This window comes from Epinephelus fuscoguttatus, linkage group LG21 (genome assembly GCF_011397635.1).
Source record: "Epinephelus fuscoguttatus linkage group LG21, E.fuscoguttatus.final_Chr_v1".
Classification (NCBI taxonomy): Eukaryota; Metazoa; Chordata; class Actinopteri; order Perciformes; family Serranidae; genus Epinephelus; species Epinephelus fuscoguttatus.
Window position 1 is genome coordinate 17781503 of NC_064772.1, and position 15545 is coordinate 17797047.

Genomic DNA, 15545 nt, shown 5'->3' on the forward strand with positions numbered 1-15545 from the left:
TTGTTTTTCCCTTAATTGACTGTAAATCCTCTCATATCACATCAGCTGTATTTTTGTATGAAGTCAATATGTTAGAATATATATTAAGGTTGCAACGATATACAGGTTTCAAGGTATATCGTGATATGTAAATTGATGGTTATCATACTGTGTACATTCTGTTATCTACGAAAATGCAACTGGATGTAGAATCTCTCCTTTATTTTAGTTATTTAGTTTCCCATAGGGGAGACTTTTTATACATCCATTAACAAAATGGTTTCAAGTTTCAATTATAGCAATAAAACATTTGTTCAACCAACAAAAACCCTTTGTTCGTTCATTTTCATTCCTTTCAGAGTCGTTTAGGTATATATGTATATATATCTTATCATCAAATAAAATATATTTTGTTGTATATTTTGTCATAGATTAATCTGTAAACTACAATGACCAGCTACAACATGAAATATGAAATCAGTGACATTAATCCAATACTATGAAATATAATAATATAACTTATGTGTATTTTTGCCATTGATAAGCTGCTACTTTTCTGTATTTTTCCTTAAAAGTTTGAATGCAATACTTTTACTTGAAATGAAGTATTTTTAACCTGTTATACTGTTTCCTTTTTCTTCAGTAAAAAATCTGAATATTTCTTCACCAAGAGCTAAAGAGCTAAATACAGAAGTCCCTGCAGAGTCCTGTTGTTTTCAAGTCAAAGTATATCCATGCTGACAGCTACTGAAGGTTAAGGACACCTTTTGAGGAGCTAAACTTGGCAGCAATGGCAGAGCTTTGTCAACATGTCTGAAAGCGAAGTTAAACCCCATGTTTGCATCAGTCAAAAACATTTCCCAGTATCATCTCCTTAAAAGGATGTCTCGTTTGGAGCGATATAAAACCTGCTGTTTAATATTATAAAACCCAAATGTGAAAAATATTAATTTAAGTGATGGTGAAACTGCTAAACAAAGCTTTTATGGAAAATAGCTGTACAAAAACAAGAATAAAAGAGCATTAAAATTAACTTATAAATACACAACATTCAGTCATGCTTTAATTTTTACAGTCGTGACGTCTCCTCTGTACGTGCTACGTCACAATCCTGCGTCAGTCTAGAATGTAAACACTCCCCACTCGCGCTCCCTGCAGCAGCAGCTTCCTCAGTGAGAGTTTGCCGAGTTAGCTAACATGTTCCAGCGTGTAATATTTCACCAGCCAAAGGTTTCCATTTTAGGTTATTGCTGTCAATAATACGAGCAGATATCAGATGATGTTATAAAATCTTTTTTGGGGCTTTACAGGACCGCTTCACATTACTGTCCTGAAGCTAATCTTAGCTAGTTTTAGCTAGCTAGCGCAGTAAAGTTAAGTCTGCTTCCTTTCCTGAGGGATAGGGCGCAACATTACGGTAGATTTCTATTTTTTATGTTAAAAAGTCACCGTGCTTTGTGCTGAAATGGTGCTTTCTTTGGTGAGGCTTTGTGCTAAGGAGGTGGTGAGTGACCACAGCTCGTCACCCTGCTGGCTGAGGTGGGTTCCCAGGGAGCTGTACAGACCGCTGCTGGAGGCCTCCTTCACCAGCTGTAGACCGCTGGCTGTGAACGAGCTGGTGCAGAGATGGCCTGAACGCACCCTGCGTGTCGGCGGAAGGAGGAAACAGGGGCAAACTTCGCCAAATCGACTCTGCATCCAGGCTCTGCTACTTGCAGTAGTCAGAGGGCTGTCGGACCAAAGGTAGGAAGTAGCTTGTTAGTCTAGTTACAGTGTTTGGATCATGATCTGTAGCCTTTGGGTTACATTTAAAACCCATTCCGCTTTTCTAGGTGTGCGCTGCAACTTCTTGACCTCTGTGGGCTGCAAGGAGATGAAGGAGGGACGGGAGACCCCATGGGAGGCTGGTCTCTGACTGTAGCTCTGTGCACCATGGTGGTTCAGGCCAGAGCTGGAGCACAGAGGGCACAGAGGGAGAGGAAGAGGTTCTCAGCTCTGGAGAGAGAGAAGGATGTGAAAAGAGAGAGGGGGCAGCGGAAGAAGGGAAAGGAAACAAATGTTGAGGGGAATGACAGAGAGAGCATGGGGTCATGTGGGACCCTGAGCGAAGAGGAGCTGGCTAAGGGTGTCAGGAGGAGGATGGAGGCAGAGAGGAAAACAGGGACTGCAGTGACAGGTGTGGGAGGCAGTAGAAAGGAGACAGATGAAAAAGAAGTAAATAGTGATGTGGTGGTACATGTGAGAGCTGATCTTTTTGTAAACGCTCGATCCTGGGAGCGTGTTCGCGGGGCTCTGAACACACAGGGGCCCCTCAAGCTTCAGTGCAGATATCTACGTGTGGAAGAGATTTCAGTTTCTAGTATCAAGACTCTGCTAGGCCTCCTGCCTCCGCAGGGTCTTCTGGGCATTGATGTCCGCTACAGCAGCCTTGGGGTGGCCGGTTTGGCTGAGCTGCTCCCTCTGCTCTCCACCTTCCCTGCACTGAACTCTCTTCGCCTGCACTACTGTAACTTGGATTTTCGCAGAGACCACGCTGGCCAGGAAGAGACCCTGAGGGAGTTATGTCAGGGGCTGACACAGCTGCGAGAACTGAGGCGCCTCAGCCTCACTGCGCTGCGCCTGCCTGGACAACTGCGTGTGTTGCTTAGGTATGGCCTGATCCCCAGTTACTCGCATGTTGTCCTGTGACTTTGTACCTAAACCTTGAGCTCAGTAAATAACACGGTATAACAGTTTCTTTTTTTTTAAAGTTGAAATTAATCTCTAACTTCTCAAATTGAAATTGCACTTTCCAAAAACTGGAGACCTATTTTAATCTTTTTGTTAAGACAAATCTGTCCAAACTAACAGTCATATTTAGAATGATGAGATTAAAAACAACACTATTAGACCTCTATAATGAATATTTGAATTGAATAATAAATATGATTTACATGTTCTGTCTGTGTTTTGTGTTCCAGCTCTCTGCCTCAGCCTCTAGAGATACTGGAGCTGCCCTATTTGAGCCTGAGCCCTGCCGACCTCGCCTATCTGTCCTGCAGTCATCATGCTTCCACACTGCAGCAGCTAGATCTAAGTGAGAACCGTCTGGATGAGAACACCCTGACCTCCATTCGCCGCCTCCTCTCCCAGGCTTCTACTAGCCTGCAGCACCTCTCCTTAAGTGGCTGTGGCCTGACTGATAGCCTGCTGAGACTCTTGCTGCCCTCGCTGGGAGGCTGCAGGGCCCTCAAGAGCTTGGCCTTGGCCCTGAACCCACTCTCCATTGCTGGCCTCATGGACCTGGTTAGGATGGCTGTGAGAATGCCCTCTCTCCGTCAGTTACTGTACCCCAACCCCCTTGAGGACTACCAGCCGGGCCTCCCTGACCTGCCCTCAAGTGCTCAGCTTTTAGACTGGCCACTGGATGAAGCCACAGACATCAACATTACCAGCAGCCAGCTCAACAGGGTGCTGATAGACAGCGGGCGCTCTGACCTCTTTCTGACATGCGACCTGCTCAATTATGATAAAGACTTGGTGGACTAGGGCAGAAGTGAAGTGAAGGATACAGGTGCTTTTTAGTTCCTTGCCAGCATACACCCGCACAATGTACATACACCTGACAATCAAAATGTCACCCTAATAACGGTCTAGTATTACATGATCTTTTTTATTTATTTATTTTTTTAAACACCATCTGTCTCATGTGAAGGTCTTATAAGCCAGAGTTAACAGTGATGGTGGGGTTAGGGGGAAGTCAGTGGGCCTTTCCCATCTCGATTTTGTGCCTCCTTGTCTCCTCCGACTTGTGACCTGAAAAATTATCTCAGCACTCCATTTTGAAGTACGTGCCAGGTCCTAAAATGCATCTAGAAGAGCGAGGAGGCTTGCCGAAGGACGGCACGACTTTTCGGCGCCTGCAGTATGTATAAGGGACATGAAGCACAGCTGATGATGCAGCTGTGCCACGTCATATTTAATTGGTGTGGCTTTAAAATAACGGCTTTGAAGCACTGCCTCATTTTGTTACATGCCTTTTTCCTTTGACGCCTCTCTCCTTTTGTCTCTTCCTTGCCTCCTCTGCTTGCATCTCAGATGTAAGACTAAGATGCAAGGAGAGGAGGCGAGGAAATAATAGAGGATGCATGAATTGAGAAATGGGGAAGGCCTGTTGTATCGCCAAAGCAATAGGTTATTGTTGTTGTGAGGTAAGGTTTGCTCCTCTGGGGATGTTGGGAATGCAGTATTTATTATTTGTTGGCCAGACAAAAGGACACAGAGGTGACCACATACAAAAACCTTTACTCCTTATTATTAAGCCATGCTTCAGTAAAACGGAAGTATACTACTTTAAATCGTTAACTTGTTGACTGATTGAAATTAAATTCTTGCTTATGCTGGTTTTGTACCAAACATGACTTAATGCTTTATAATCAGGTTAACAAGATAGCTGGGATACAGAGATCCCTCTGGTTGGAGATTACAGGCTGTCTGCCCTCGTACCTTTACAACTATCACCAGTATTTTCTTTATACAAGCCATTCACTCAGAATCAGTGCTCGGACAGCTATTACATACTACGCTTCGACAACCAAAACTACGACTTTGACAGTGGTTTCTTTTTATAATGTAACAGGAAATGAATGTAACAACAAAATACTTAAATGCATACCATTTATTTGATTGTTTTCCATACAGTAATGTACTTTGTCTTTGTGCTGATCTAATTTACATATTTGTCATATTGTATTTCTTGAGCGTTTGTTTTGAATTGTCCAGGACATTTCTTGTATTCACACAGCTTGTTTATCAAAAAGTATCACTGTCATCAGGAAACGCGTGTACCAAATCAACCTTGTACCACATGAATGCGTTTACATACTGTAAGTCACTGAATAAATCAGTCATAACACAAAGTTTAAAGAGTCATTTAATTGTCAAAAAGAACATATTTCAGACCAATGTTTGTTATATGGCTACTCAGGTGTTAATGGCAGTGTTATAGACTAAGAGGCATCATCTGTAGTACTCTACGTACGACTGCTGCGGAATGAAGTAGCGGCGAGGTGAGACCTTCACCCAGTCCTCGTCTGAGTAGATGTGAAAGGGGAGAAGAGTGACCCGAGCAAACGGCAAAGAGATGAATTTGGGGCAGTGCATGAGGAAGGGACGATTTCTCAGTGGAGGCAGAATTAATCCTGTATGGTAAGATGCAGCAGATGTTATAAACCAGTTAATATCTATGATCAAGTGCTTAAGTACAGTGAAATCTCACCTGGTGGCCTCCATATTCTGGCCATGCTGTAAGTCTCTCCTTGATGAAGGAGTGGTTGAGAATTACTGCACAAACAGACAGAATATATAAATACAGTGTTAGCCCACCTTTAAACTACCACATGTACCATTTGACTTTACATACCAGTCACACAGCGGCAAAAGGACAGTGTCTCTGCAACCAGCAAGTTCAACACATCGGGCCTCTCTGTGCTCCTCTTTTTGGACAGAGCAGAAATAATTCAGCACGTCCACCATGCTGAAGGTTAACGGCTTCTTTGCTGTACTGAGGCACAGATACCTGTTACTTTCCTGGTGGCGTGGAAAGAGAGAGGGAGAAAGCAGTTAATCACTTACAGTAGCAAGTCAAAACCTGCCATGACACCAGCAGCCATGCCAGTCAACAACACTGTGACAAGCTCTCGTGCATTCCTTTTTGAGAGAAGTTAAGGTCACTGTAAGGGACGTCAGAAGCAGTGAAGAGCTGATTAACGGAGGGAGAGCCTCTCAGTTTTCAAACACCTGTTCTGTGCTTTTGTCACACTCAAAAATATTTTGATGGATGGTGGTGATGACTGACAGATTCTTTTCAGATTCAAAACACGATCAAAGATAGAAATATTTAAGGGTAAGTTTGGTATTTTTCAACCTGAACTCTATTTTTCCATGTTTTTGACTAATGTGACTAATGGGAACAACAGCTTTTGAAATTTCTACAGTCCTGATTAAGATTGCTGCAGCCGGCAGTAGCAAAACAGGCTGCAATGTAACCACTCAAGGCATGTTCGCACTGTCAATTTACGTCCACTTGAAGTGCTTGTTTTTTTGCCATTGACAGGATCATATTACTATGGTGTCTTACATCATTATGTAAAGAATCCCTACAGAGATAGACGTTTTTGTTTTAGAGTAAGATCCTTTTTGTTTAGCCAGAAACAGCCCTGAAATCACGACTGCCAAACCCACCATTTTTACAAAGATAAAATTACTGTTTGTTTAAATGGAGTCTGGTGGGTTTGGTGGTAGCGATTTTGGGGCTGTTTCTAGTTAAACAAAAAGGACCTTATTCTGTAAAGAAAATATCTATCTCTGTAGGGATCCTTTCCATAATGTTACACACATACAAAAATAATCTGAGTGTGTCAGTGGCAAAAAGAAGCACTTTAAAAGGATGAAAATTGACAGTGTAAACATACCCCAATGGTTACATTGCAAGATGCGGCCTTCATGCTCAATACTGGACCAGTTTTTAAAAATTGTTGTGCCCATTAATCACTTAGACACAGAAACATGGAAAATTGGGGTCCAGGTTGAAATAAACTTATTTAAGATTTAAATGAAATGTCTGACTTACTTTGTATTTGTTGATCCATATCTGCAGCCAAGAATCTGCTCTGTCATGGAGGCTCTTCCAGATGTTAGACTGGTCCTGCAGCTCCGAGTCCCAGCTCTCCAACTCTGGCCACAACCACTGCTCAGCCTCATTTACACCTAATGCAGTAAGTATGCGCAGCACTGTTTCTCTATTGACAGAATAACAGGATAATATAAACTCTAAGTCAGTTCAGAAAGTTTAAATTACACATAAAATTACAGTTTCATAGATTAAACCTGCAAAAACTGTTTGCCACAGAGGAAGCTGTTTTCACAATGTCATTTTCAAACATTCACACATACATAAATGTATCAATTATATCTGTTTTAAATATAAATGTTGAGATGTTTGAATTCTAACTGATTGTTATTCTAACACTGATGGACCCACCGCAGACCCAGTTTTTTAAGAGCCAGAAGAGTGAGCAGCTTTTTCACAAAGTCACAGCTGGCAGATTTGAGACGCATCAACAGATTCAACATTTCAACAAGCACAGCCCATTCCTCAGATGACTGAAACAAACACAAGAAAAACAATCAGACACATGTACTTAAAATGCACAGTGACAATCTTGATACACAGACATACAGTACCATGTGAGGTCGTGCAAATTTGGGCACCAGGTCAATGAGGTCTTGGTAAAGCCTGTCTGTATTGTGTAAGAGTCCCTGGCTGTGCAGTGCCTGCAGTGCAGCCAGGATCTTCAGCTTAAATGGAGTGCTGCAGGTGTTTAGACGGCCCAGCAGCTGCAGGGAGAAATCCCCAGGTGACAGGGTGCTGGGGATACACTGCACACATACATAGACTCATGAAGATTTCAGTGTTTACTACTGTGCATGATAGAATTGCATAGTTAATGGCAGATATAAATGCTAAGTCTAAGTTACCTTTTTATCGGGATACAGATCTTTAAACCAGTCAGCATCCGCAAACTGTTTGAGGAATGTTGGCACTGTAGGGGTGGGTTCCCGCGGTGTTAGGGTTGTTGGATGGGGAGGACGTGGAATAGGAGTTTTGGGTTTGGGTTGCTCTGTTGGAGAAATGATCTCTGGAGGCTGCAGGGGTAGGTGCAGATATAAAAACAGACACACACACAAATGAGAACTGCTACTTTATGCATTCATTTTTCCTTGGTGAAATTAAGGAATACATGCTCTTACCTCTTCATACTTCACTCTGATGGGTTTTTTGGGTGTCAGTCTGTCAACAGGCTGTGGCTTGATTTTCATTAGGGTCTTTGGCTTAGAGATTGTTGCTGGAGCTTTTTTCTCCTGCAGTTAGAGAAACATCAAAAGTCTGCTCATGTTCTGCTTATTGTTCATCTGTATTTTCTGTCAGTTATCATAAACTAAAATTCAGAAGCTCTAATTAAACTGAATTCCACATTAAATTTCTGCAACCAAAGTCGAGAAAGACTAAGAATAAAGTTTTGTTTATCATGCTTACAGTTCTTACCTTCTTTCTCTCCACATTGACAGGAATCTTTATAGGCTCAGGACAGACATCCTCCTTTAAGGTTGGAAGATTATGAGGCTTGTCATCATTTGGTTCAGGATAAACTGAGTTTATCTCAAGTTTATCTGGGTCAAAGGTGTCCTCCAAATCAATCTGAAAACACATTATTATCCTTTCAATTATATATTTATCTCTGAAGAATGAAAATGTACAAAAGATGCAAATAAAAATGTTCCAAAAAATTTCCAAAAGCTGAGGCAATAATGTATTTGCTCCATGCAGATGCTACTTAAGGAAATATGGTGATTTTGAGACAAAAAAAACTTGTAGATTAATATTGTGTTTCACATGCATGTCCATAAATTAGTGTCCTATTTAACCTTTAAAATACACATTTTTCATCTTACCTTTAAGTGCTATGAGTCTAGACTGTTTTGGTGTCAACTGCGGAGTGTTGGAGATATCAGCCGTAGAGATGTCTGCCTTCTCTCAAATATAATGGACCTAGATGGCACTCAGCTTGTGGCGCTCAAAGTGCGTTGGACACTTTAAGCACCCAAGCTGAGAGCCACCTAGTTCCTTTATATTAGAGAGAAGGCAGGCATCTCTACGGTCGATATCTCCAAAACTAAGCAACTCACACTAAAACAATTTGGACTGATAAACAGCACTGCAGGTAAGAGGAAAATGTGTATGTTTGATTGACTTTTTGATTTGGGGGTGAACTGTCCATTTAGGCTGATGCGCACAAGCTACTTTCAGTGTATTAAAGGACAGGTGAAAAGTCTGTGTATTCTTGACAGGAAGCAGGTAAAGTTAGTAGGGGAAGGAAGATGAAGAAACCTTAATATTGTGGGGCAACCCATATATTATCTTCATGTAGCGATCAAAAGCATCTTTCCTGATTTCCTTTGTAGAGAAAGGCTTCCCTTTTTTGCATCGGAGTGCACCTAGGTCCATGTTCGGAGTCACTGAACTCTCATACTCCTAGAGCAAGACAGATAGAAAAGATATTCTAGGTATTTGTACAGTTTTCATTGCACCATTAAGATGCATTGTCTTTAAATCTTCCAGTTCACACACCTTGTATCTCCACATGTCTTGGGTCAGTAATAAATTGCTGGTGACTGCTGACAGCTCCTTTTCCTTGTATTCTTTTGTGCTTGCATTCCTGTTTTCACCAATATTGCTCATGGTTTATTAGGTTTTGGATTATTTTTGATATGTAGTATGAATAAACCTTACTTTCTTTTGCTGTACTTTTCTTTATTCTCAACAGTGAAGATGTCAGGAAGGGGCTCGGAACAATAAGTGTAAAGGCGCTGTCAAGATAAAAGGAGATTAAATGGGTTTATAGTTTGCAGCTTTGGTTAAAAATGTCTCCCACACATTGATCAGCAACACTGTAAGCTGGCTAGTTACCATTTGTTGATAGTTGTGTGGCAGGAAGTCTGCACAGTTCATCCTGTACAGATCCCCTTTGATGCCAAGAAACAATTCCCCTCCACACCTACTGTAAGCCAGACACTCAGGCACCGCATTTAGCTGCAGCGTCCTGCAAGGGTCACATGTACATAAATATACATTCATTATTGAATTACTGTACACTTCACATTTGTAATCCAAAAGATCAGTGGCAGGTAATGAGCTCCAACCTGATGAGGTGATTATCCTTGCTCCACATACACACTGTCCCATCTAGACTGCTGGAGACAAAGACCTCCAGATCAGGACAGACACACAATCCTGCAAGAGCAAACAACCTGTCACTCACACAAAGACAATCAATTCATTTATCAATTCAATTTTTTTTTTACTGTTTTTTGTGACCTGTGAAGTGGTCTGCATGTCCTCCCTTGGTTAGGTGATCAGTCTGGCTCTGGTTGAGTAGGTTAAAGTGTATCAGATTGTAGGGGTCACTGTTGGGTTCTTGAAAGGTCAGAGCCAGCCGGAGCCCCAGCGCTGCCAGGCAGACTTGAGGCTGGCCACAGTGCAGGCTCAGCTGTTGGCTGAGACACTCCTGGAAATGCGGGTTTACTCTCCACACTACCACTGTCATGTCCTCACCTTTGGAATTGGGGTAAAGTTGTTACGTCAGCCATCACTGACAAGCATACAAAGGAAGTAAAGTTACATTGGGAAATACCTGCAGAGAGGAGGTAACTGTTTTCAGGATACACCTGCATTGTGGTGACTTTCTGGCCATTGTGTGCCGGCACCCTGTGCAAGACCTTCCCATTGTCAATTTCCAGAACACTCACACAGCCTCCACTTTGGCCAAGAATGATCAAAAACCTGTCAAGGTAGAGATTGCCACATGGCATATTTACATAAGTAATATTTAAAGGGGTACTATGACCATTCACACGTTATTCCCAACTTTTTAAACAGTTAAAAATTTGGTAAACATGAACAACTCTCTCCCAAATCCAAAAATCTAGAGTGCTAAAACTCAAATTTGTGATGTCATTAACTATAAAGTCTGTAACTGCTCTATTAAGAAAGGATTGGGAAAGGTGATATAGATGACAGTGAGAGCACCCAAGGGAATGTTCTGAGTATAAAGGTACATTTTCTGTTTCAGATCTGAGAACACTACAATAGAACAAAGCATATTTGGATACAGAGCAAATCACAATGTTTGTTTACAATAACTTCCGGGGAGAAATCCCCCAGGTCTCGTACATAAGATGAAACGGTACTGAGCAAACGCTGCCTCAATTGCTTCATTTTCAACCATCTAAAAAAAGGCCCACTTAAAAAATTTGATATCAGTTTAAGCATACTTTATATTTAGTATATTTTTGGTGCTCTACCTTGCCATCAGACAGCTTTTTCCAAAAGGGAACTGTTTAATTAAAGTTATTGCTTTAACATATTATTGTATCTTACTGAATTGTATAACTTTATGATCTATGGATATGTTGTTGCTTGTTTTTTTAACTGTGTAATGTAAAGTGTCCTTGAGTGCTTTGAAAGGTGCCTGTACATGAATTGCATTATTATCATTATTAATATTAAGTTGCTGTTGTTAGCGCCACATCATAATGATTTGATCCATAAAAAATAAAACAAACATTCTGTGGGTCCATAATACAGGCTCCCATGCATTGTCTGTGGAGCAGCTCCAGACTTCCTACCAGTTGACATCACAAGTTTGAGACACTTCTCTGGTTTCTGGCTTTGAGAGAGAGTATCTCATGTTTACAAAAATTGATTCACCTGTCCTAGGCCATGGAAAAAACATATTGGAATTCTTAATTTAGGTTCCCATTTAGTTCCCCTTTAAAAGAAAACAAAAACACTCACTTATTCTTGTCATCATCAAGGGCTGTCTTGTCCCTCTGACTGTATCCTCTTGTCTCCTGCAAACTCCTCCACTCCTCTATAGATGCCTGTGTTTCAGCCACATAACTGTAGAGTATCAGACAGCAAGCTGGGCCAGGGATCGGCAGATGCTGGGCCTCATTCTCAGTCACATGTTCCCCATGTTGCCAGGGCCCCTGGCCTCTCCCCTTCCACTCTTGCATCAAAGAGATTGGATTAGTGAGTGTGTTGGCTTGGAGCACCGTACCTGTGTCAGTCAGAGCCAGCAGAAGCTCTTTTTGCAGGCAGTACTCGGCACACAAAATCCTCTGCTTTGCCTTGAAGGAAGTCAACACTGCTCCTGTCTCTGCAGCCAAAAGCGTGATATCACTGTCCCCGCTCACACAGAGGAGTCGTGCAGGGTAAGGAGCAGGAAAGGTGGAAGCCAGGATTTGTCTCAGTGGGGCTCCTTCATCCTCTCTGAGTTTACAGTGGAGGGTGTACAAGGTTCTGATGGTCCACATGTCAACTCCCTGGTGAGAGGAGGAGAAAATATCTCCTGTTTTAGTGCCTCCAATGCACAAGAGAGGGTTTTCCTGCTCTGTGTGGACACATGTGACCATGTCACCCTTTTCCACGTTCCAGCAACAGATCGTACAATCCACAGAGGCTGATAACAGCATGTTTAATGCAGACGAGTAAAACAAAGAGTTCACCACACCTGGACACAAATAAAACAGGTAATTTCAGCATTTTGTCTCATCATAAAGAGGCACAAAAAGAACATGGATAGACGTTTTGACTTACCATTATGTCCTACAAAAGTCGCACGAAGTTCCCAATCTGGACCCCATATTCTAATGGAGAGCTCCTCACATGCAGTGATCAAACAGTCCAGTTGAGAGCAGTACGCAATTGCAGTGATATCTCTGTAAAACACAACTTGTTAGTCTTCATGCTAATCACTCCCAGTCTGATTCACATCACATGCACCCATACACACCGTGAGCAGAGATCCCTCTTGTGCTCCAAAACTTTCCTACCATCAAGGTCGACCACCGTCACAACCCGCCTGCACACAACGAAGGCTCTGTGGGGCTTGTCAGATCGCGGGGGAGCCAGTGCCATTTGAGTGAAAGTGCTGTGTTGCAGCTCCTCCTGTATCTTCACCATACACCTCATGAGCATCACTGACCACACACACACATTGCCAAAACCTGCAGTCACCAGCTCTGCGGAGTGCTCTGCAGCCTGACACACACGTATGTCCAGGGCATCATGAGCAGCATCCAGGGGGCGTAAGTCACGGTCCAGCAGTGTGAAGACAGGCCCTGGGCCCCAACCCACCACATAGCCAGGGATCTTTGTGTCGGTCAGGCCCATGAAAGGGAGGTGTGCTGAGGTCGTCTGCTTGTGGCCATCAGCTTTGTAAAGACAAACTGTGTTGTCTGAATGAAGGCTAAGAAATGCTGCTGCAGCCTCAGAATACATCATGAACTGCACAGGGCTGTCACAGGAGAAATGATGTAGGCGATGGAGACCATGAGTGAACACGTGCTGCTTGCTCTCAGAGTGGTTTACCTGGACAGTCAGACAATGAGAAAGCATATGAGATGATGTCTGTAAGTGCACAAAGCCAGTATGCATCACGCTGACATGGTCTACCTTGCCCGTATCTTGCTTCACATCCTGCTTGAATAAACTCTGCTTCCCAAGCGTCCTCCCATTTGATGTCCCATTCCTATGAGACAAAAGCCTCAGGGTAGGATTGGGGAAGAGCACTGTTGTTGTCCTCGTCTCCTCTCCTACGGCCACCATCTCTGCCACTGCACACGCAGGACTCTGCTGAATCCACTGACCTTTTGCACTTTTGCATATAAAATTCTGTTTTAACTGGTGGCTATGGGATATTTACTTGGCAGGGCACTCTAGGAAAACACAAACACAGCCACATTTTATATGAATGCTCAGTGCTGTTCAAATATTATTTTCTTGTTAGCTTTAAAAATGGAAGTCAAACAAAATGTAAAATGCTACAGTACAATTACACAAATCACATCAGCACCTGGCAAACCATCTGCAATTACTGCTTTATTTGGAGTCGCCTTTACACTCAGTGGCATCTTTTGGCCTAAGCATCCGAGGCTTCAGCCCTGAATGTTTTATTAATAGCCTCCAATCCAGATACTGTATATAGGCCAGTGGTTCCCAGTTGGTGTGTCGCTGTCCAAAAGTGGGTTGCGGCCTGTGGGTCCATTCTGAAAGGACCACAAGTGACTTGTGAACGTGTCACATTTGTAAAAAACACACTTTATTTGAAGTACGGTGAATTTATGGCACAGACACTTTATTTTAAAGTGTCATTTCCTGCTGTAGAGTGAGTGACAGCGCGGACAAATATGATGCTGAATTACACTGTGTGGACCTTGTACTAATGACTAAGGAAGAATCTGGACCCCGTGGCTGGACCAGTTGGGAACCACTGGTAGGCTAATTATTAAAAAAACCCCAAAACAAACAAACAAACAAAAAAAAAACGAATGGGCCTAATAATAATTAAAAAAAGCCCTAGATCTAATAACATGTCATTCCATTCATACTTGTGCTTGAATATATGTACTTAGTTACATTCCCACACTGTCAACATAAATACATACATTTAGATATTTTTCCAACTCAAGTCAATTCATTTTTAATGACAGCATTTGTAAAGTATTCTGTACTCAATACTATTTACAACTACTTTTCTCATCACCATTTATAATTTAATTTAAATCTAGAAAGTTAAAAAAGAGAAGTTTTAGGGGTAAATAAGATGCCAGAGTGCATAAAAAGCATAGAGCTTGTTTTATTTTATTAAAAAATGAAATAAGAAATTACAAAATAAAAAATCCTGGGGAAGGATCCTCTTGGACCCCCCCTACCAAGGTCCAGGCTAATCCCCCAATGTCCTCAAATCCTAGAAAAGCCCCTGCTTACACTGGTTAAAATAACAAATTTAAAGACTCCATAGCTGTTGTAACATTTTTCCTGGTTGTAGTCATCCCATCACTCATGGACTGGACATATTTTCATTGTTAAACTGGAAAAAGAAAAGTTGTACACTTTAGGGGTCATCTGCAAGTTCTAGGAAACTACGGGAGCCATCTTTTTCCTATTTTCTTTAATATGTTTATGTTCTGTTTAAATAAACGAACATGTCACTTGCTGTCTATTATCTCTTTGGAAATTCAATAATGAAAGTTTTGGGAAAACAAATATTATGCTATTTTGTTATACAGACAGAGAAATATTAGGTAAATTATTTAAAAGTGGAAAGAAAACCGAACAACAAGAATAACTCATCTTTAAGGTAACTACTTTTTGAGCTAACGGTTAACTTTGATAGTTGTGAGGCAGGAAGTTAAAGATTTATAGCGTTAAGTATCAGCCTAAAGGTTTATAGGCCTAAACTTAGAAAAACTTTGTGTTTACCTTCACCAACTGGTAATTCTGTTGTCCAGATGCAGCGACAAGTCTTTACTCTACTTAATATAAAGTTAATTTAGCTAATAACGTTAACAAAGCGAACATAGTTGTCCTTTAAGTTTGCTCTCTCGGCCACCAGCCTCCAATGGCTACTTGTCTGTTGCTAGGCAACGGGTTGCTCGGCTACATCCATGGCTGCAGGTCGCACAACTGTAACTTCAAGCAACAAAATGGTTTGTCAGAAAATGTTAGTGGTCAGTTTCTCCTCTTTTCTAAATAAAATGAACTTGACTTTGACTGGTTTTAGGCCAATAAATAAACAAGGATTCGATATTTCACTATCAGAAGAGCACGTTGACGTGAAGAATCTGTATCCAGTGAAAAACGTGTGTCTCAGAATGTGGGGATTTGTTTTTCTGATTAAATACAGTGCTCCTTTACAAATAATTATCAAAAAAACGTATTAGATTATTCATATTTAAGATGAAAGCAGGGCTGTTTTCCTTAACTCATCATAAGCCATTTTGAAGAGTTTTTTTTTTTTTTTTTTACAGAACAAAGACCTTCATGTTAGGAAATAACATTTAGAAACAGTATAATTGAAACATTAATTGAACAAATCTTTTACAATAATTAAAATATCAACTTCAAATTTTTAAAATCTTGGCTATTACCCTTGTTAAACATATTATACTTAAACTGAGGA

At 41.5% G+C, this 15545-nt stretch overlaps 2 protein-coding genes across 2 annotated transcripts; one reads left to right on the forward strand and one right to left on the reverse strand.

Moving 5' to 3' along the window:
• Positions 1–1115: 1115 nt before the first annotated feature.
• si:ch73-174h16.4 (leucine-rich repeat-containing protein 14) lies at positions 1116–4877 on the forward strand. The gene is made up of 3 exons (XM_049565661.1): positions 1116–1722; positions 1812–2627; positions 2940–4877. Exons 1-3 carry the CDS (start codon positions 1445–1447, stop codon positions 3505–3507), a joined length of 1662 nt encoding a protein of 553 aa, XP_049421618.1. The 5' UTR covers positions 1116–1444; the 3' UTR covers positions 3508–4877.
• Positions 4878–4975: 98 nt separating this feature from the next.
• wdr97 (WD repeat domain 97) lies at positions 4976–14992 on the reverse strand. The gene is made up of 21 exons (XM_049565660.1): positions 14846–14992; positions 13037–13299; positions 12375–12952; positions 12179–12300; positions 11375–12092; positions 10212–10360; positions 9896–10132; positions 9721–9811; positions 9488–9620; positions 9311–9387; positions 9149–9236; positions 8909–9052; positions 8066–8218; positions 7771–7881; positions 7498–7665; positions 7204–7398; positions 7001–7122; positions 6590–6758; positions 5381–5547; positions 5237–5301; positions 4976–5159 (listed from the first exon to the last, which is right to left on the reverse strand). The coding sequence occupies exons 2-21, from the start codon at positions 13187–13189 to the stop codon at positions 4978–4980; spliced, it is 3822 nt and encodes a 1273-aa protein (XP_049421617.1). The 5' UTR covers positions 13190–13299; positions 14846–14992; the 3' UTR covers positions 4976–4977.
• Between the last annotated feature and the right edge of the window lie 553 nt (positions 14993–15545).

Coding starts and splice junctions, on each gene's coding strand:
- si:ch73-174h16.4 (XM_049565661.1), top strand. CDS start 1,445: ATGGTGCTTTCTTTGGTGAGGCTTTGTGCTAAGGAGGTGGTGAGTGAC. Junction 1,723..1,811: donor AGAGGGCTGTCGGACCAAAG/GTAGGAAGTAGC, acceptor CCGCTTTTCTAG/GTGTGCGCTGCAACTTCTTG. Junction 2,628..2,939: donor CAACTGCGTGTGTTGCTTAG/GTATGGCCTGAT, acceptor TTTGTGTTCCAG/CTCTCTGCCTCAGCCTCTAG.
- wdr97 (XM_049565660.1), bottom strand. CDS start 13,189: ATGGTGGCCGTAGGAGAGGAGACGAGGACAACAACAGTGCTCTTCCCC. Junction 8,219..8,908: donor GGTTGCCCCACAATATTAAG/GTTTCTTCATCT, acceptor ATGTGTTTTCAG/ATTGATTTGGAGGACACCTT. Junction 5,302..5,380: donor CTTTTGCCGCTGTGTGACTG/GTATGTAAAGTC, acceptor CTGTTTGTGCAG/TAATTCTCAACCACTCCTTC.